The sequence below is a fragment of the Chiloscyllium plagiosum genome, chromosome 17 (genome assembly GCF_004010195.1).
Source record: "Chiloscyllium plagiosum isolate BGI_BamShark_2017 chromosome 17, ASM401019v2, whole genome shotgun sequence".
Lineage (NCBI taxonomy): Eukaryota > Metazoa > Chordata > Chondrichthyes > Orectolobiformes > Hemiscylliidae > Chiloscyllium > Chiloscyllium plagiosum.
In genome coordinates, this window is record NC_057726.1 from 59504970 (window position 1) to 59527285 (window position 22316).

The window sequence follows — 22316 nt, forward strand, 5'->3', positions numbered from 1 at the left end:
GATTCTCCTGTTCCTTGGATGCTGCCTGACCTGCTGCGCTTTTCCAGCAACACATTTTCAGTCCCTAAGTATTCCCCTACTAACACTTCAGTCACTTGTCCTGCCTTATTTCCCAACAGAAGGTCAAGTTTTGCTCCTTCTCTGGTAGGAACATTTACACATTACCAATGAAAATTTTCTTGAACACATTTAACAAATTCTTCACCATCCAAATCTTTAACACTATGGCAATCTCAGGCAACATTTGAAAAATTAAAATTCCCTACTACTACAACTATATTATTCTTACACATGAGATTTCTCTACATGTCTGCTCCTCAATTTCACTCTGACTACTGGGGGCCCTTATGCACAATCACATCAGGGTGATCATCCCTTTCTTACTTCTAACTTCAACCCATATATTTTCACTGGATGATCCCGCTGAAATATCCTCTCTCATTACAGTGACAATGTTTTTCTCAATCAAAAATGCTACTCTCCCTCCACTCTTGCCTCCCTTTCAATCCTTCCTGTAGCATCTAAAATCCAGAACAATGAGTTGCCAGTCCTGTCCTACCCTCAGCCAAGTTTGTCATAGTTCTGACATCCAGTTCCATGTTTCGAAACATGCCCTGATTTCAAACAGCCTTTCTTGTAAGACGCCTTGCATTGAAATGAATGCAATTTAATTCTTCAGAGTTACTCGTACTCGGATTTGCTCGTCAGTCTTTTCAAATTAATTTGCTCTTTTTTGATTCAGAATCATCCTCATCTGTCTTTCTATTTTCACTGTTACATAGGACCCCCATCACAGGCTCCCGAAAAAGAATTAGAAAACCTCCCCACCTGGATACTGATCCCCTTCCAGTTCAGCTGAAATCCATCCTTTCGTAAAGGGCTTTTCTACCCAAGAAGAGACCCCAATGATTAAGGAATCTGAACCCATGCACATTACACCGTCTTTTCAGTCATTGAGTTATTTGTCTATCCATTTAGTCCTTCCCTCATTAGAGCTTGGCACTGGGAGCAAACCAGAGATTACTACTTGAGGTTCTATGTTTTAACCTTCTCCCGAACCTCTTACATTCACTGTGCAAAGCCTTAACCCTTTCCCTAACTATGTAATTCCCAACAACGCATACAACAAGTTCCAACTTCTCTCACTCCCCTTTGACGTTATGCTTCAAACATTTTTGAGATGTCCTTGATTGTGGCACTAGGAAAGCAACAAACTATCAAAGATTCAAGCTCACTGCTGTGGAATCTCTTGTGTGCCCCCTGACAAGTGAGTCCTCCAATTCAAACCCCACCTAACATAAGGTTCATTCTTAGTGTTGAAGATTTGACTGCCACTTCCATTTTCCTCTGAGAGATCATCCCCTTCAACAGTATCCAAAATGAAATATTTGTTTGAGAAAGGAATACCTTTCCTGTCAGTCAATCATCTATCTGACTGAACTTGCTGCATAATCACTTCTCTGAATCTACTAGTCATCACATTGTGTCACTTGAATGCCCTCAGTGACATTAAACCCTAAAAAGCTTTCAATAGCACCTATATATAAAAAGAAATGACCCCTTCCTTACTCACAGATTTTAATCTTAATCGTGCAAAAGATAAATAAAAAACTTAAAACAAAAATCAAACACTTATCCGAAACAATCTAAAAACTGTCTCAAGTCCTCCAACTGTCAGCTTTCAATCTCTGGATTAAAAAACTCTGCCTTCAGCCGTCCAGATGTAAGCCTCTCCACAAGCTCCATATGTGAAAGCGATCTCTCCTTCGCATGTCTTTCTGCTCAATTTTTTTTGAAGTAAAAAAGACCCTTCTCCAGATTGAAGCTCAACACTTGGAAGTCTCTCCCACACAAACTCTGTTTGAAAAAAAACTCTCCTTCGTGATGCAAAAGATCAAATTATTTTAAAGTAGAGGTAGATAGATTCTAATTGTGAAAGGGAATTTAAATTATTGGTGGCAGATGAGAATATATATTCATTTTAGTTTATATATTATACTGCACGAACCGATCCAACTCTGAAAGAGTCATGATACAGTGGAATGCATCACATTCCATCACCAACAACCTCTCCAAGTTGCAGGCACAACCCTAAAAAGCTTTCAATAGCACCTATATATAAAAAGAAATGACCCCTTCCTTACTCTCAGATTTTAATCTTAATCGTGCAAAAGATAAATAAAAAACTTAAAACAAAAATCAAACACTTATCTGAAACAATCTAAAAACTGTCTCAAGTCCTCCAACTGTCAGCTTTCAATCTCTGGATTAAAAAACTCTGCCTTCAGCCGTCCAGATGTAAGCATCTCCACAAGCTCCATATGTGAAAGCGATCTCTCCTTCGCATGTCTTTCTGCTCAATTTTTTTTAAGTAAAAAAGACCCTTCTCCAGATTGAAGCTCAACACTTGGAAGTCTCTCCCACACAAACTCTGCTTGAAAAAAAAACTCTCCTTCGTGATGCAAAAGATCAAATTATTTTAAAGTAGAGGTAGATAGATTCTAATTGTGAAAGGGAATTTAAATTATTGGTGGCAGATGAGAATATATATTCATTTTAGTTTATATATTATACTGCACGAACCGATCCAACTCTGAAAGAGTCATGATACAGTGGAATGCATCACATTCCATCACCAACAACCTCTCCAAGTTGCAGGCACTAACTATGCTAGGCCATATATGGGAAATCAGATGAGTATCGGAGTAATTAGAAACACAGCTCCCAGTAAAAGGGAGTTTGGTGATCTTCTTTCAATATCATGTACTTTCTTTGAAACAGTAGGAAGCAGCAGTGTGCTTCATGTTGCAATCGCATTTCAAGTCAGCCTCACTTAAGGCCATATTCCAGAAAAGTCAGCACTTACCCAAAAGAAGTTTCATTCTCAGCAGTGCAGTGGTAAACAGTTCAATTCAATTGACTTTTAAGATTAAAATTTTATATCATGGGAGTGATCATGTGATAAAATACTAATCAGATGCAGAATTAATTCTTTCATGAAAGTGTTTTAAGCACTATTTACACATGCACATCTCAGGTCAATTAACCCAAGAACGAAATTATCAGTTTCTTAGGGCATCACCCTCCATATATAGTGCATTGAAACAGAAGTCAGAGTTTGCAGAAAATTACATTTAACAGCCCTTGGAGAAACTCTGAAGTGATCTCATCAATGGCCAAGTAAGCTACCAAAGCTCCACGCCCAGATTCCTTTCAAAGACATGTGCAGCATAAGACCAGACATAAAAGCAAAATTAGGCCACTGGGCCTATCGAGTCATCCCCTCACTCTCATGCTGTGACCTCTGGTCCTAGTCTCTCCTACCAAGGAAACATGATCTCTATGTCCATTCTATCTCGGCCACTCAGTATTCTGCAAGTTTCAGTGAGATCCCTCTTCATTCTTCTCAACTCCAACAAATCCTCAAGACCAGTGTCCCTAACCACTCCTCAAATGACAAGCCCTTCATCTCCGGGATCATTCTTGGATTCCAAGTGCATTGTATTCTAAGTGGGATTATTACTAATGTGCTGAACTGATACCGTCTTCTACACTTATCAACACTCAGCAATGGTCTGCCTTCTTACCCTTCGTCCTTGTTCTTCTGTGCGATACGCATGACGATATAGGCAAGAAAACACTGCTCCAGGTGGCAGCATCTCATTGGTTTGATTCCAGCCCTGGGTGTGGCAAAGTCTGGAAGCATCGCCTTGGCACTTGCGATAAAGGACAGGATCGAGTCTAAAGAAAGAAACCATGAGATATTGTTAGAAACATAGAAAATAGGAGGAGAGGGCATTGAGCCCATCAAGCTGGTTCTGCCAATTCAACGTGATCCTGGCTGACTATCTATTTCATCCCTGATCTCCACAGCCTTCTGTGACAGAGATTTGCACAGGTTCACACCCGACAAGTGAAGAAACTTCTCCACAGTCCAAAACAGCGGTCCCCATATCCCAAGACTGTGACCCGTTGACCTGGAATGTTCTCTCCAGGACAGGAGAAACACCACTCCTGCATCGTGCCCATCCAACCCTGTAAGAATTCTTAATGTTTCAATGAGATCCCTTCTCATCCTTTTAAACTCCAACAAACAGGTCCAGTTGATTCATTATCTGCTCTTATAACAAACCTGCCATTCCAGCAATCGGCCTGGTGAACCTTCGCTGAACTCCCTCTCTGGTGAGTCTATCTTTTCTTCAGCAATCAAACTAAAACCACATATAATACTCCAGGTGTGGTCTCACCGAGGTCCTATACAACTGCAGTAAACTTTCCTTGATCCCTCCAGTAGTGAAGGCCAACATAGCTACATTGTCTTTCTCACTGTTTGCTGCACCTGGATGCTCGCTAATAATACACTGCCATTCTGGTTTTTCCTGCTGAATTGGATAACTCCATACTTATTTATTTTACACTGCAGCTGCCATGCATTTGGCCGCTGACTCAAATTGTCTAAATCACCTGGCAGGCGGTTTATATTTTTCTCACAACGCTCAATTCCACCTAACATTGGGACATCAAAATATTAACTTGTTTTCTTCACCCAAATCACTAAAACATATATTATGCTAAATACTGGTCCCTGCATTACTCCGTAAATTATTATCTGAAAATGGCCTACTCTTGGTTTCCTGTGTGACAGCCAATTCTCAATCCCTGGTTTGAAGCTTCATTCAGACTGTTTATACATGTGGATTTTCTGCACCAATATTATTTCTCACCACTGCATTGATTTCAGAGTCAGAAGGCAGAGCAGAGTTGTAAGCGTATAACTAACTGACCGTGGGATTCACGGCCTTGTTTTCCAAGTCGGAGGGAGGAGCAGAGCTTTAAGTAAATAACTAACTGACCACATGGAGCAACTGAAACCAAACTGAAAAAGTGGCACCACAGGAGAGCGGTTACCTGATTGGCTGATTGAAAATCTAGCCAAGATTTGAAAAAAGACACCCAAAATGAACTAGATTAATCAGGGATTAACTAACGAATATATTAATTAAGTAGAGATGGCTGGGCAGGTGATGTGCTGTAGATATATGATGTGGGAGCGGGCTGATCCTATTGCAATCTGCAGTGACCACATCTGCAAAAAGGGTAGGTTGCTCGAGGAACTCAAGCTCAGTCTTGATGAGCTAGAATCTGAGCTTCAAACACTACGGTACATCCGTGATGGGGAGAAGTACCTGGATGCTCTGTTTCAGGAGGCAGTCGCACCTGGTGGATTAAGTACCACAAATTCAGTGGCCAGAGACAGCAGGGTGTAACTATAAGTGAGGCAGCTGAGGGATCCAGGTGGAGGAGCCTCAGCTCTTGACCTTGTCCAACAGGTACAAGGAATTTGGTCCCTGCATGGATAAGCGACAGAGCTGCAGGGAGGATGAGCCAGTTGACCAAGGCACTGTGATACAGGAGGCCATTCAAGCAGGAGGAACTCAAAAGGTCAACTGGTAGTTGTAGGGGATTCTATAATTAGGGGGATAAATAGTATCCTTTGTAAGCAGGATCGAGAGTCCTGTGTGGTATGTTGCTTGCCCAGTGCTAGGGTGTGGGACATCTCTGACTGGCTTGAAAGGATAGTGGAGAGGGATGGGGAGAATCCAGTTGTTGTGGCCCACATTGGAACAAACAACATAGGCAAGGGTGAAAGGAGGACCTGTTAGGGGATTATCAAGCACTAGGAACGAAATTAAGGAGCAGGTCCTCAAGGATAATAATCTTTGGATTACTACCTGGGCCACATGCAAATTGGATTAGGGATAAGAAAATAAGGGAAGTAAACATGTGGCTAAAGGAGTGGTGTGGGAAGGAGTCATCCCATTTCATGGGGCATTGGCATCAGTTCTGGGACAGGAGGGATCTACACCAATGGGACGGTCTCCACCTGAACCCATCTGGAACCAGTCTTCTAGTGAAAAGGATAAATAGGGTGGTCGCTAGGACTTTAAACTAGTGAATCGGAGGGAAAGGAAAGGGAAAATGACAGGAAGTATGATGGTAAATAGAAAGAAATACAACAGGCTAACATGTGTGCAGGAGTGTTTAACTACATGGCAGACTGTGAAAAGTTAAAATAAAGGGTAACTCAGTAGATCCTATTAATGGAGATGTTAGAATTCATAAAGTGGGTATATAAACTAATATAAAGGCACCTTATCTGAATTCTTGTAGCATTTGAGACAAGGTAGATGAGCTAGTGGCACAAATCATTGCAAATTAGTATGATTTATGATGTGGAGGTGCTGGTGTTGGACTGGGGTGGGCAAAGTTAGAAATCACATAACACTAAGTTATAGTTCAACAGATTTATTTGGAAGTACAAGCTTTTGGAGCGCTGCTCCTTTGTCAGGTAGCTAGTGATTTAATAGCCATTATAGAGACGTGGTTGCTGGATGATTAAGACTGGGAGTTAAATATCCAGGGATATATTCAGAAGGACAGACAGGAAGGTAAGGGAGGTAGTGCAACTCTTATACTTACCAATGACATCAGGGCAATAGTGAGAGATGATATAGGTTCTGTGGAGAATAAGTTTGAACCCATTTGGGTGGAAATTAGCAATTTTAAGAAGCAAAAGTCATGGATAGGCATAGTCTTTAGGCCACCAAATAACAATATCACATTGGGGTGGGCAAGAAACAAGGAAATAACTAATGCCTGTAAAATGGTATGGAAATTATCATGGGGTATCTTAAGCTACATGTCGATTGGTCGAACCAGGTTGGTGAGGGTAGCCTTGAGGAGAAGTTCATTGAGTGTATCCACGATAGTTTTTTTGAACAATATGTAATTGAACCAAAAGAGGAAAAGCTATCCAAGATCTGGTCCTGTGTTATGAGACAGGAGTAATTAATTGTATCATAGTTAGGGATTCTCTTGGAAGGAGCGATGACTGTATGGTTGAATTTAAAACACAGATGTAAAGTGTGGTGAAGATAAACTCCAATATCAGGGTCCTGTGCTTAAACAAGTGAGACTACAATAGGAAGAGAGAGAAGTTGGCTAAAGGAGACTGATAGCAAAGACTTCATGGTGGGACGGTGAAACATTGCTTTGAAAGTCCTCCACTGTTTGTCAAAGGTGCTCAACAAAAGTATATACCAATGGAAAGGAAGGGCAGTAGGAAAAGAGGTAATCTGCCATGGGTGTCTAAGGATAAAAGAGAAGGCATGTGAAGTGGCAAAAATCAGCAAGAAACTAGAAGATTGGGAAAACTTTAAGGTCAACAGAAAGCCACAAAAATGTTACAAAGAAGAGTAAGATAGATTATGAGTGTAAACTAGCTCAGAATTCAAAAGACAGACAGAAGTTTCTATAAATATATAAAATGAAAAAGTGTGGCTACGGTAAACATGCATCCTTCACAGGATGAGAAAGGGGATTTAGTAATGGGAAATGGCCATGGCATTCGAACAGGTATGTGTGTTGGTCTTCGTAGTGGAAGACACAAGTAACATGCCAATAATTCACAAGGAGACAAAGGTAGGTGAGGACTTGGAAACAATCATTATCATGAAATAGGTAGTGCTAGGCAAGCAAATAGAGCTAAAGGTAGACAAGTATCCTGGCCCTGATGGAATACATCCCAAGGTACTAAAAGAGATGGCGAGAGAAACAGCAAATGCACTTTCCAAAATTCGCTGGACTCTAGGGCAGTTCCAGCAGATTGGAAAACAGTAAAGGTAGCACAAAGGAGGTAGACAAAAGATGGGGAATTATAGACTGGTGAGCTTAACTTCTATAGTGGGGGAAAATGCTTGAATCTATTATCAAGGAAGAAATAGCAAGACATCGAGATAGAAATTGTCCCGTTGGGCAGACCCAGCACAGGTTCACGAAAGACAGGTCATGCTTATCTAATTTACTGGAATTCTATGAAGACATTACGAGCATGGTGGACAACGGGGACCCAGTAGATGTGATGTATCTCTATTTTCAAAAGGCAGTCGACAAGGTGCACACTAAAGGCTTGCTGCATTAGATAAAGATGCATGGTGTTACAGATAATGAATTAGCATGCATAGAAGATTGGTTAACTAACAGGAAGCAAAGACTGAGGATAAATGAGTGCTTTTCTGGTTAGCGATCAGTGACGAGTGGTGAGCCTCAAGGATCAGTATTGGGAATGCAATTATTCTGTAGTGGGGAAACGCTTGAATGTATTATCAAAGAAGAAATAGCAAGACATCTAGATATAAATTGTCCCACTGGGCAGACGCAGCATGGGTTCATGAAAGAATCTTAATGAAGGGCTTATGTCTGAAACATCGATTCTCTTGCCCCTCGGATGCTGCCTGATCTGCTGTGCTTTTCCAGTGCGACATTTTTCAGGTCTGATCTCCAACATCTGCAGTCCTGACTTTCTCTCCAACCACAATTATTCACAACTTACATAGATGATTTGGAGTTGGGGACCATGTGTAGTTTACGGAAGACATTAAGACGAGTGGTAGAGCAAAGTGTGCAGAGAACCATGAAATTTTACAGAGCGACATAAATAGTTTATGTGAGTGGACAAAGGTCTGGCAGATGGAGTACCATGTTAATAAATGTTTTGGTAGGAATAATAATAAAAAGGACTATTATTTGAATGGTAAAGAAATTGCAGCATGCTACTATGCAGACGGACCTGGGTGTCCTTGTGCATGAATCACAGAAGGTTGGTCTGCAGGTGCAACAGATAATTAATAAGGCAAATGGAATTTTGTCCTTCACTGCTGAAGGGATTCAATTTAAAAGCCGAGAGGTTGTGCTACAGCTGTATAGGGTGGTGGTGAGGCCATATCTAGAGTACTATATGTCGTTTGGTCTCCTTACTTGAGAAAGCATGTACTGCCATGACAAGAGATACAGAAGAGGTTCACTAAGTTGATTCCGGAGTTGAAGGGGTTGGCTTATGAGGAAAGACTGAGAAGACTGGAATTATATTCATTGGAATTTAGAAGAATGAGGAGGGATCTTACAGAAACAAATAAAATTATGAAGGGAATAAGTAAGATAGAAGTAGCGAGAATGTTTCCAATGGAGAGTGAAACTCGGACAAGAGGCATAGCCTCAAGATTAGGGGCAGCAGATTTAGGACTGAATTGAGAAGGAACTTCTTCACCCACAGGGTTGCAAATGTGTGGAATTCCATAAACAATGAAGTAGGTGAGGCTTCCTCATTGGATGCTTTTAATGCGAAGTTAGATGAATTTTTGAACCGTAAAGGAATTAAGCGCTATGGTGAAAGGATGGATAAGTGGAGCTGAGGCCACGAGAAGATCAGCATGATCTTATTGAATGGCGGAGCAGGTGCGAAGGGCAGATGGCTAACTTCTGCTCCTGTTTCTTATGTTCATCTTTCACTAACAATGCCACCCTAACTCCTTTTCGCTTGTTCTTACAAAAGACTGGAAGTCCTTACATGTTCAGTACCCATACTATAGTCACACCTCTGTAACCATAATCATATTGTACCCAAATTGCATAATTGCACTATTAATAATTTACCTTATTGCAAATAGTCCATGCATTTAATTAGAGTAAGTTAGAAAGATTACCAAATCTATTTTATTGTCGAGTGTGTTGTGCTGGAAAAGCACAGAGGTCAGGCAGCATCTGAGGAGCAGGAGAATCAACATTTCGAGCAGAAGCACTTCATCATCTGACCTGCTGTGCTTTTCCAGCACCACACTCTCAACTCTGATGTCCAGCATCTGCAGTCTTCACTCTCCCCTAATTCTATTTTATAACCAAGAACGTTACTACCCATTCTATTTGTAAAAGGACCAATTTACAATCAGAACACTTTCTACTGTATAGCACTTTAGACACAAATTCAGATGCTACTTGCAAGGAGAGGCTCAGCATCTTGATAAAGCAACAGAACTTGAATTAATCAAAAAAGTTATAACCAAAAACTGAAAAATACAGCATTAGCTGTTCTGTTTGTATTCTGAAGTTTCTTCGAGTTTCTTCCATGACAACAGATAAGATGTGTACCCACTAGTTACTGCAGTTCATAGGTCACCTCCTCAGTCAAGAGGTCATAGATTCTATTTAAAGTGATATTTCAAGAAAAAAATTCTCCAGTTAATTTGTTACACTATATAAATATCAGGTACTTCAATTGCAACCATTAGTTGAAGATTTACTGCCTACTTAAGCGATCCACCATTTAGACAAAAACACAGAGATTCATGTTTTGGTCACTATTTCACCTAACTGCAAAAACATACAGATTTTCTCCTTTTGGGGCTGCCAAGTCTGACCTTACAAGAAAAACCACAAAAATGAAAAATTTTGAGACATGTAAACCAGCCTGAATACCATCCAAGCTCAAAATGTCATAATAAGCCAAACTACATCGGCAAGATCTAACTGGAATGAAGACCACTGCATATGCATTTCAAACATCTGCCGTTATATTTCATTGAAGTTTTAATAGCAACTTCATTATCCTGAAGAGTGACCAATACAAAACACATTTTATACAGGTCAACTTAAAATGGGAGACTGGGTGGAAGCCTTCTCATAATATCTTCTCAATCATTCCTTCTCCCCGAGCTCTTGGTATTTTCAACACAAGTTAGCATCTTCAGAGAAGCACAGACAATTGGTATAAAATTAGTCTCCTCTCAAAACGATACGGTTATGTTCCTGCATGGAGGTGATGGTGACAACATCATGCCAATTAGTGACAGACTCTTAACAACTCGTTGTTTTGAATGCCAATAAACAGCAACAGTTACAGTAAATTCCTTGTTTTGGCCTCAGATTTTTGCACAATTAATATGGCTGAGTTCTAATGGCTCATGATCCTGCTTAGTGTCACATTAAAATGGACATGATGCAGCTGTGAGCATCATTCTGCCTCCATGTTCCTCAATATGGCAGGCATGCCCACCTTAACAGAAGAATACACACAACAAACTTGGGACTTCAGCAAAATTTCAATCTCAATCTCAATTGGATGAGATGTTCAAAACATCTTAAGACATGGCATTTTATTTCAAACCCGGAAAAACAGGAAGTCAATACAAAATTTGCTAGCAGCAAATCTGGGACACCAACTGCATAGCACTATTCTCTTCACCAGGGCATTGATTTCGCAGTTATACTCAGTACTTGCTTGTTCATCAGAAAAATAATTAATGACCTTGAATTTGCTCCTAGTTCAGCATTAACAAGCCATTTTCAACCTATCCACATGACTTTATGCAGAATGTATTTAATCCCACTGTACAGAAAAAAGCTATTTACAGGTTCTTTGTGAAAATGGTCAACTTCATTAACACCAATATCTTGGACCTTGTTTAAAGTAATCAGTCTTTCCTTCCATAAATACATTTTTTTCCAGTTACATTTGTCTCCTGGAGTTGTCACACTACTTTCAGAGGTCAAAGCATTATTGCCCCAAACTTCCTGACAAGCTTGAAAATTTCCTCCCTCAAGGAGACTACGCAGCTGATGGAGTACAGAGGTCACACCATGCCAAAAAGGGAGAGGCTTGATTAACCTCATTTTGGATGCCAACAGACAGCCATGATATTTCCAGCAATTTTTTTTTCTTTTTTACTCCATTCGCAAATACTTTTCCGTTTTAATCGTTTGTGGTCAGGTAACAATGTACTTCCTTAATTGGCGGGACAAACTTCAATGCTTACTTCCAATCGCGGGAGATGAAGTACTGCAGCTCAAGCAGGCGATGTTCACACTCCTCCACCATCTTTTCTGTGTATAGGTGTTCCATCAGACACGACAGGATCCTGCCAGTAGAAAATATAGCAGACATTAGCAAACCAGCTCAGCTTGATCAGTTCACTAAATGCATAACTATCACCGACAGTGTACTGCAACAGCAAATGAGCAATTTTGCAGAAGGTTGATGCACAATCACAATGTTTTTGGTGTTAACCTGTACATATATCTGGTAGGCTCCAGTTTAATAAAATGCACTTCCCTTCTGCCAATCAGTTTGAAAACATGGACGCTTGTTGGGATCCAGTTCTAAAGAGAATGGCAGGTCTTCCATATACAACTCAGGTTAGAAACAGAATACTTAACAGTTGAAGCTAATACAACCTTCTGTCAATAAATTGTGTTAGGGGATTCTCTAGTCCGATGTTTCTGTGGCCAGTAGCGAAAAAGCAGAATTGTGCGTTGCTTCCCTCGTGCCTGGATCAAGGATTCTCAAAGAGGGTGCAGAATGCTCTCAGGGGGAGAGGGGCCAGCAAGAAGTTATTGTCCACATTAGAACCAACGATATAGGAAGGGAAAAGGTTGAGATTCTGAAGGGAGATTACAGGGAGTTAGGCAGAAATTTACAAAGGAGGTCCTCGAGAGTAGTAACATCAGGATTATCCCCGGTGCTACAAGCTCGTGAGGGCATTTTTGATCAGGAATAGCATTACAGCTGTGCTGAGGGAGAATATTCCTGGAAATACATCCAGGGAAGTTATTTGGGTGGAACTGAGAAAGAACAAAGTCATGATCACCTAATTGGGATTATATTATAGACCGTCTAATAGTCAGAGGGAAATTGAGAAACAAACTTGTAAGGAGATCTCAGTTAACTGTAAGAATAATAGGTTATGGTAGAAGATTTTAACATTCCAAACACAGACTGACACTGCCATAGTGGTAAGGGTTCAGATGGAGAAGAATTTGTGAAGTGTGTACAAGACAACTTTCTGATTTAGTAAATGGATATACCTACTAGAGAAGGTGCAAAACTTGACCTACTCTTGGGAAATAAGGCAAGGCAGGTGACAGAGGTGTCAATGGGGGATCACTTTGGGGCCAGCAACCATAATCTTAGTAGTTTTAAAATAATGATGGAAAAGGATACACCAGACCTAAAAGTTGAGGTTGGAAACTGGAGAAAGGCCAATTTTGACGGTATTAGGCAAGAACCTTCAAAAGCTGATTGGGGGAAGATGTTTGCAGGTAAAGGGACGGCTGGAAAATGGGAAGCCTTCAGAAATGAGATAACGAGAATCCAGGGAAAGTATATTCCTGTCAGGGTAAAAAGCTGGTAGGTATAGAAAATGCTGGGTGATGGTTTAGTTAAGAAAAAGAAGGAAGCATATGTCAATTATAGACAGGATAGGTCGAGTGAATCCTTAGAAGAGTATAAAGGCAGTAGGAGTATAGTTAAGAGGGAAATCAGGAGGGCATAAAGGGGACATGAGATGGCAAATAGATGGCAAATAGAATTAAGGAGAATCCAAAGAGTTTTTACAAATACATAAAGGACAAAAGGGTAACTAGGGAGAGAATAGGGCCCTTCAAAGATCAGCAAGGCGGCCTTTGTGTGGAGCCACAGAAAATGGGGGAGATACTAAATGAGTATTTTGCATCAGTATTTACTGTGGAAAAGGATATGGAAGATATAGACTGTAGGGAAAAAGATGGCGCCATCTTGAAAAAAGCCCACATTACAGAGGAGGAAGTGCTGGATGTCTTGAAACGGGTAAAGGTGGATAAATCCCCAGGACATGATCAGGTATACCCTAGAACTCTGTGGGAAACTAGAGAAGTGATTGCTGGGCCTCTTGCTGAGATATATATGTATCATCGATAGTCACAGGTGAGGTGCCACTGTTTAAGAAGGGTGGTAAGGACAAGCCAGGGAACTATAGATCAGTGAGCCTGATGTCGATGGTGGGCAAGTTGTTAGAGGGAATCCTGAGGGACAGGATGTACATGTACATGTATTTGGAAAGGCAAGGGATAGTTAACATGGCTTTGTGCGTGGGAAATCATGTCTCACAAACTTGACTGAGTTTTTTGAGGAAGTAACAAAGAGAACTGGCTCAAAGGTAAAAGACAGAGGGTGGTAGTGGAGGGTCGTTTTTCAGACTGGAGGCCTGTGATCAGTGGAGTGCCACAAGAATTGGTGGTGGGTCCTCTCCGTTTTGTCATTTACATAAATGATTTGGATGCGAGCATAAGAGGTACAGTTAGTAAGTTTGCAGATGACACCAAAATTGGAGATGTAGTAGACAACGAAGACTGTTAACTCAGATTACAAAAGGATCTTGACCAGATGGGCTAATGGGCTGAGAGGTGGCAGATGGAGTTTAATTCAGATAAATGTGAGGTGCGGCATTTTGGTAAAGCAAATCTTAGCAGGACTTATACACTTAATGGTAAGGTCCTAGGGAGTGTTACTGAACAAACCGACCTTGGGGTGCATGTTCATAGCTCCTTGAAAATGGAGTTGCAGGTAGATAAAATAGTGAAAAAAGCGTTTGGTATGCTTTCTTTTATTGGTCAGAGTATTGAGTACAGGAGTTGAAGGTCATGTTGCAGCTGTACAGGATATTGGTTAAGCCACTGTTGGAATAGTGTGTGCAATTCCGGTCTTCCTATCGGAAAGATGTTGTGAAACTTGAAAGTGCTCAGAAAAGATTAACAAGGATGTTGCCAGGGTTGGAGGATTTGAACTATAGGGAGAGGCTGAACAGGCTGGGGCTGTTTTTCCTGGAGCTGTTTTTCCTGGAGCGTTGGGGGCTGAGGGGTGACTTTATAGAGGTTTACAAAATTGAGGGGGGCATGGATAGGGTAAATAGGCAAAGTCTTTTCCCTGGGGTGGGAGAGTCCAGAACTAGAGGGCATAGGTTTAGGGTGAGAGGGGAAAGATATATGGGGCAACTTTTTCACACAGAGGGTGGTACATGTATGGAATGAGTTGCCAGAGGAAGTGGTGGAGGCTGGTACAATTTCAACATTTAAGAAGCAGTTTGATGGGTATATGAATAGGAAGGGTTTGGAGGGATATGGGCCAGGTGCTGGTAGCTAGGACTAGATTGGATTGGGATATCTGGTTGGCATGGACAGGTTGGACAGAAGGGTCTGTTTCCATGCTGTACATCTCTATGACTTTAAGTATGCTTTCCAGTCGAAGCCATCAAACAGTGAACAGAATCAGTAATATGGCCTAGTCATTAGACTAAGTACTCCAATCAGTTCCATGGTTGAGAACAGCTGGCTCCATCAGAAAATAAACTAAGAACATTGTCTGTGGTTTATTGCTACTCTGGATGAGGCATTTGCCAAATGGCCATGAGCCACAAAACAAGGCCATTCAGCTACTGAGGCCTGTTCGATAATTCAACCACGTCAGGACCTCATACCATTTATCTGACTTTGTTCAATATGGCATTTTGGCATTTTTGTCTAACTGAATCTACAGTCTTATTGTTTCCGTATCGACAATCCTTTGGAGAAAGTTGAATATTGCCATTGTGCTTCAAAATTCACTCCTGGATGGTTCAGGTGATGTTTTAACCTTATTATCTTGAGTCCAAATAAAATCACACAAGCAGCATAAAGTTTTGTTGCAACTGAAGGCAGACACACAAGAGAAGCTCAAGTCTAGTATCTTACACAGAGACTCTACACACATGACTTTGAACAGAAAGCACCATGGTTTCTCGACTTACATTGGATCTCCATTGCGGATGTGTTTACAGGCTGTTTGGATGACAGATTCACAGGCTTCATTCAGTGCTCGATCAATACGATAGTCTGCACCAGGGTCTGTTTCTTGAATTAGGGATTGAAGCTGAATTAAGAGTAGAAAAAACTTTAGGTACCACAAACTAGCTGTAAATCTGATCCACAAAATTTATTTTCAGCAGCAGGGGGTTAGGTATGGACAGACCGATATTTTAAATGAGTAATCAATGAGTATTAAAAAGGGCCAAGAAGCAAAGTCAACTAATGAAAACCTTTTTTGAGCCTTTTCAGCTAAACAGAAGAAAGGGACAATGAAAAGTGAGGCTCAAAGTCGCCTTTAACAGAATGGAAACAAGAACAACAGAGTGAAGGAGTTTAGATTAACTCAGACTGACTTTGGTTCGGCTCTGGTGGGGGATACTCGGAGCAGATCTCAACAAATTCATTTAAAATGTAGGATGTTCGAATTAGGTTGCTTTTAATCTGGGTTTGTCGACTTTCCTGCTTACTTTGTGGGGCCTGGGGGGGTAAAGGGAGTAAGAGGAGGAGTACTAGATGGAAGGTATGTGTTTACCTCAGTTCCACTCTCAGCAATCAACCCAGTTCCCATAGGTCACTTATTCATGAAGTGATTTATAACCCAACTCTTATTTAGATTTAGTTTAGATCTGTATTTCACTCAATTTCCATCTGCTGAGCTCTAGCTAATTAAACCCACCAACACTAGTCTAAGGTCTATAGGACTGACATTAAACACGCCACAGGGCAGAAGCTGCCCAAGAATGTCACCTTCTTCAAAATAGCCAGCTTAACTTGAATATGTTTTAGCTATGCAATAAATATTTCAGATATGATTAAGAGTCATCAGAGAAATACAGATCTAAACTAAGTCTAATTAAAAGTTATGCTATAAATCACTTCATGAGTAAGTGACCTGGGGGACTGGGTTGATTGTTGAGAATAAAACGGAGGCAAATACATCGTCATCATTTCCTTCTCCTCTTACTTCCCCTTTGCCTCCCCAGGTCCCATAAAGTGGGCAGGAAAATAGACAAACACAGATTAAAAGCAATCCTATTCGAACACCTACATTTTACATGAATTCGTTGAGACCTGCTCAGAGTGTCCCCCACCAGAGACAAGCCAAGATCTGTGTTAGTTAAGCCAAATTCCTTCACTCAGTCCTTGTTCCGGTTTCCTTCTTGGTAATCATGCCCTTGAGGCTCAATTTTTCTCCCCCTCTCTCTTCCGTTTAACTGAAAGGACTCAAAAAAAAATAGTTTTCATTCATTGATACTGCCTCTTATTAATAATCATTGTTAAACTCATTTAAAATATCAATGGACTCCCTTCACTCCATACCTAAACCCCTGGCTCAGTAACATATAATTCCCTATTTCGGTATATACAAAGTAGCTTTGTTTCAGTCGTAACAGAAAAACTTAAGTGAAATGATTCTAGTATTCATACAATCTTATCAACAGAAATTACAAGCACTATACTTGAAATGAATAAGTATACCACAAGTCTTCAAAGGTTATTAAAAAGGCAGCACCACATCTGATAGGTCTGATTTATAACCATTTATAATTATTATAATTACTTTGTTCTGATTTATAATTATTTCAAATACCCAAGGACATACAAAAATATCTAAGAATAACTATGGATAGAATATCAAATAATAGCTAAGAACAGAATATTCACTAAAATTTAAAGAAAAGCTTTACCATACAACCCCAGTGAGAAAGATATTTTCTGCTGGGAAAAAAGACTTTACACAAGTATTATCGGAGGGTTACAATTAGTTCTGAAATTTCAGTTGAGTCTTATTTTTGTATTATTCAGATTTCCTTGCAAATATGAATGTTAACTTAACCCTCTGTAGAACTTCCTATTTTCCTACGTTGCTATACCATTTAACATCCCGCCTTAATTATTCAGTGAAGATTCCTTTATGAAATTTTGAGATTTTATTCACTTAACTTGTGATATTTTATCGTCTCATATCAATATTGCTTTCACCCCTCACTTATTACTTCAACCTTAAAAGAGTTCTTTATTGAAGATTAATCTTTACTAAGTTGTTTCATTCTCTGTCATTATGAATACTGTCTTATCCTAGTTTCTCGTAGTATGCACTAAGAAGCTTTGCCATCTCAGTGTTGCTTCTGTTAATTAAAACCTAATTTTCACACCTAAGTGTGATGTTGCTGTGGCTCTTCCCAGTCCTCCTTTTCAGTAGTTATTATTTGTATGTTTTGTTGTCCATGTTGAGTAATAATCTATTAACTTAATTAACAGCATATCCTTGCCAGCTCCACCTCCTCTTCAAGACGAAGATAATTTCAAAGAGGACTGGTTTTTTTCTGTTAGCTGCATTGGTGCTTTTAATGATTAACTTTAAATTTTTACCTTTAAGTAACAAGTTTATGCTACCTAATTAATTTTTCTTATTGTTCAAACAAAACTACATTTCTAACCAGATATCATACGTTGTAATCCATCCTGTCAGTGTGATACAGTAACTTGCTCAGTCAAAATTGAGGGCGGGGGGGAGAGAGACCGAATACAAACCTACAAAATTCTATCAGAACTAGATAGGGTCAACACAAGAAGAATGTTCCTGACGACTGGTGAGTCTAGAACCAAGGGTCATCAACTAAAGATCCGGATAGGCCATTTCTGAGTGAACTGAGGTGAAATTCCTTTATCCAGAGAGTGGTGAGGTTGTGCAACTCCCCAGTCCAGGACACAGTGGATACCAAAACCTTGCATGTTTTGAAGGTGAAATTCAACATTGTTCTTAGGGCTGAAGGGATCAAAAGGTATGGGAAGAAAGCAGGAACAAGGTACTGAGTTGAATGATCAGCCATGATCATACTGAATGGCTGGCTCATAAACCGACATAGAAAATAGCAGCAAAAGTAGGCTACGTTCCTAATATCTGCTCTTGAAGTCAGATTTCCTGTATTGTGCAGCCACTGCCTTCACCCAAAAGTGACCCAAAATCCCTTGCACCACCAATGGCAAATGATGCACTGTGACTTGAACCCAATCCTTAGGTTAAAAGGTAAGTTTTTTTTGATAGGTAGAAAAATCCTTACTGACTGCTGGCAGTTCTGCCCCAGGTTGCCCTTATCACCGCGACCCATTCTCATCAAGCAATGTAGCGTTCGGCCCTTCCGATGCAAGCCTGAACAATGGAGTTCGATCTCACTTCGACAATTGAGGACAATTTCAGGGCTTAGTGAGAAATCTTCCATTAGCATTCTACGATAATCCAACATCTCTCCTTGGCACTCGCCACTCACTTGTCGACCTATCCAGTTCGAGAGATAACCAGTGACACATTAGAATTTTGCACATAACAATTCCATAACTCTTAAGCAGGAATTATCGATGGCATCCTCCACTTGCTAGTACCCCCATATCTTGTAAGGCTATCCATTCCTTCCTTCTCCTCTGTGCCACATACATGAAAAAAATAGCATCTGGCTGTTTTTCTGAGCTTTCATTCCATTGTCAAATAGCATGCACCAAGATTCCATGATTTTTCAATAATACTGAATGTATAAGTCAACAAGTACAGAATTATTATTGAGTGATACACCTATTACTCTCAACATGCTAACAACTCAATCAGAATGAGCAATTGAGCAAATCATACAGAGTACGATGCAAATGCTTTGCAACAATATTATACCAAAAGCTCAGAATTGGCCACCAATCTGCTTATGAACTTATCAATCTCATTTTTCACTATGTTGCCTGTTTATTTCCAAATCCAACTTGGATTTTCTATCAGTTTCTTTTTTGGTTCGGTGAACAGACAAAATGAACATCATAACTTAAGCTGTGAATCCATCCTAGCTCCACTGATACACTGTGCAATTTTAACCTCTAAAAATTGCAAGACCCTCCCATTAGCTTACGATATCCAAACTGAGTTTGTTGAACTTTGAACCACAAAATTACATGAAGCGAGTGAGAGTCTACATGAACTCCCTGATCCAGGGTCATGTCTGGTTGGCGCTCCCCTTCAGTTGGCTGCAACCTAATGAATCAGCAAACTAAGATTCCCACTCTCAAAAAATCATGGCAAAATAACACAACTTTCTGGTGCTCCGACGGTCCAGGAAAAAGTATAGACTCATGCTAAATTAATTGGTAAATGGTTTTAAAACTCCAATGCCACCTACAAATAAAGTCAATATTTAATATTCTCAACTCAGAGCACATGCCGGGCTGAAGACCAGTGCCAGCAACAGTTAGTACTTGCCTCGATGCACTGAAGATTCCAAACAGAGTAACAAGTAGGAAAGTCGAGCCTCACGAGCACGAGGCAAGTTCTCTGCGTTGCATCGATACTTCCGGAGATCATTTTTACATGCCTTGGCCAGTGAGTAACTCACTTTGTAATCCTGTACAATCAGTTTCTGTCGAGTTGTGAGAGCCTCGCGACACTGGAAAAGAATATAGAGATCACTATACTGTAGAAGCCCTCAAAACGAAAATAACTTTTCCACATTAAAATGACAATAACAAGCAGGTTGAGCAGAAGAATGATGTTGTAACCCCAGGTTCATGCAGCTCAAGCAAATTCCAGAATCCAAACTTCAATTTAATACACAATACTTGTTGAGCTCCTAGATGCCCATTTAGCTGTCGATGTAACATTTATTTCGGCTCCAGCATTGCACAAAGCTGGTGAAAGCAGAAATAGCAAACTTGTTTCAGAAAGTGCATTCAAAATCCTTGGTTTCAATGTCATTTTTTTTTCACTGAACAAGAATCTTTGGATTCAAAACAAGAACTCTGTTTTGTCTTTCCACGAGTGCTACCAGACCTCTCAAGATTTTCCAGCATTTTATTTCAGATTTTAAGCAGCATCAGCAGCATTTTGCTTTCGTGTCAGAATTTTCTCTCATTTACAAAATTCCTCTAACAGCCTTTGTCCCAGTATGACTCTCATGCCAACTTTCACACTGCTCTTTCAATGGGTCTGTATGCCCCTGTTCCACTGTCAGAAACACAGCTTTCCACACACCTACAATAACTATCTTTTGAAGTCACCCCACTGAGATACATCTCTCATCATACATATTGCTACCTCCCATAACACCCTTTTCCTGATCAGTATCTGTTACCTTCTGTTACTTATGAAACCTTTTGGGATATTCTGTTTTGTTGAAGGTGACACACAAGTTCAAGCTGTTAAGGCTAGAATTAGATTTTTGACCAAGTAGTGCAGTGAATTTCAGATATGAGCATGCTGTCCAAATAACATCCAGGATTTCATGGGCAAACTGTTTTCTAGTTTACAAGCAAAATAAGAGATCTTCAGCAGCCATAGCATTGAAAAGCTTACTGGAATAATTGCATCTTTCTAACTTCATGGAATGTGCTCCAACAGTGAAAAAGTAACAACTGTTAAATTTCAAGCAGCTATTTGGTGGAGACCAGAAATCACTCTTTACTCTGTTCAGATTTATTCACAAAGTGAAACATTACAAATGTGTAATTCCTCACTTTTTCAATGTTAAAAGCAAATTGTTACAGGTGCTTAACTAATAAATGCCTCTGTTTACATTCATCCTTAAATTTTTAGAGTTAAGGATTCCTGTTGCTAAAAATAATTCCACAAATATCTATGACTTAATGCATTATATGTGCATTTTCCAAATGGTAAATTTCCCTTAAATTAGCAACAATGTAATCTCCAATCTTCAATGCCTCAAAATGATTTTGCAATAATGACTGTTACCAATGTGCATATAAAACTAAATGTTGCAATGCGTGGAACCATGTACATCAGCAGCGAGTAGGGGGAAATAGCTGCTGGAAATGCCGGTTTGTATCCAGTCCCTTTGGACAGGCACATGAACAGCAAAGACTGAGAAGGATATGGGGCAAATGCAAGCAAATGGGACTAGTTCTTTTTGGGAAACTTGGTTGGCATGGACAGACTGGACTGAAGGGTCTGTTTCTGTGTTGTATGACTCAATGTCTAATGTTTTCATAGAAATTTAATACAACTGAATGGCTTACTGAACAATATCAGAAGCAAATTAGGCAGTCTTCTAAAGACCAGCATGGGCAAGAATGGCAAATAGTCTTCCCCAACAGACCAGCAAATTTTTACAACAATTTCATGCTCACAATTGTAGACACTAGGTTTTTAATCCAGATTAAATTATTATAATTCACGAAGGTTAAATTTGCTGTTCTCATGAAAAGTGATTCATCTCTGGATCACTGCCCTGGTGTCTCGCTAACTTACCCACTAACATAATTATTAAGTATATTTACTTACATAATACATTAAAACCTGCTAAATATTGAATAGCCTCACAAACACAAAGTTTGTTACCTGATTAAATTAATATAGTTTTAGATTGCAGTTAATTGGAAAATGACATTTCTAATAGTATTGACTCTCTTTAAATTTTACTTCACAGGTGGCGATCCTTAGGCATACTTCTGCATGGTTATGGTTGTTATGGTTATGTCTCTGATCGTGTTTTCCGGGTCCTTAAGGGGGAGGCGGAGCAGCCCGAAGTCGTGGTCCACATTGGCACCAATGACATAAGTAGGAGGGCGGCTGAGGATGTTAGGCAGGCTTTCAGGGAGCTAGGTTGGAAGCTCAAAGTTAGAACGAACAGAGTTGTTGTCTCTGGTTTGTTACCCGTGCCACGTGATAGAGAGTCGAGGAATAGGGAGAGAGAACATTTAAATGCGTGGCTACAGGGATGGTGTAGGAGGGAGGGATTCCGGTATTTGGATAACTGGGGTTCTTTCTGGGGAAGGTGGGACCTCTATAAACAGGATGGTCGACACCTGAACCTGAGGGGCACCAGTACCCTTGG

At 40.2% G+C, this 22316-nt stretch overlaps 1 protein-coding gene across 2 annotated transcripts in view; it reads right to left on the minus strand.

Annotated features, from left to right (window-relative positions):
* The window catches only part of LOC122558539 (Golgi apparatus protein 1-like), a 140147-nt gene that overhangs the window by 39506 nt on the left and 78325 nt on the right, over positions 1-22316 (minus strand). For both annotated transcript variants that reach the window (XM_043707238.1, XM_043707237.1), the window contains exons 7-11: positions 19730-19913; positions 18555-18769; positions 15432-15553; positions 11649-11750; positions 3588-3741 (exon numbers count right to left, since the gene is read on the minus strand). In XM_043707238.1, coding sequence (XP_043563173.1) covers positions 3588-3741; positions 11649-11750; positions 15432-15553; positions 18555-18769; positions 19730-19913 — 777 coding nt within the window. The remainder of the gene's footprint in view (positions 1-3587; positions 3742-11648; positions 11751-15431; positions 15554-18554; positions 18770-19729; positions 19914-22316) is intronic.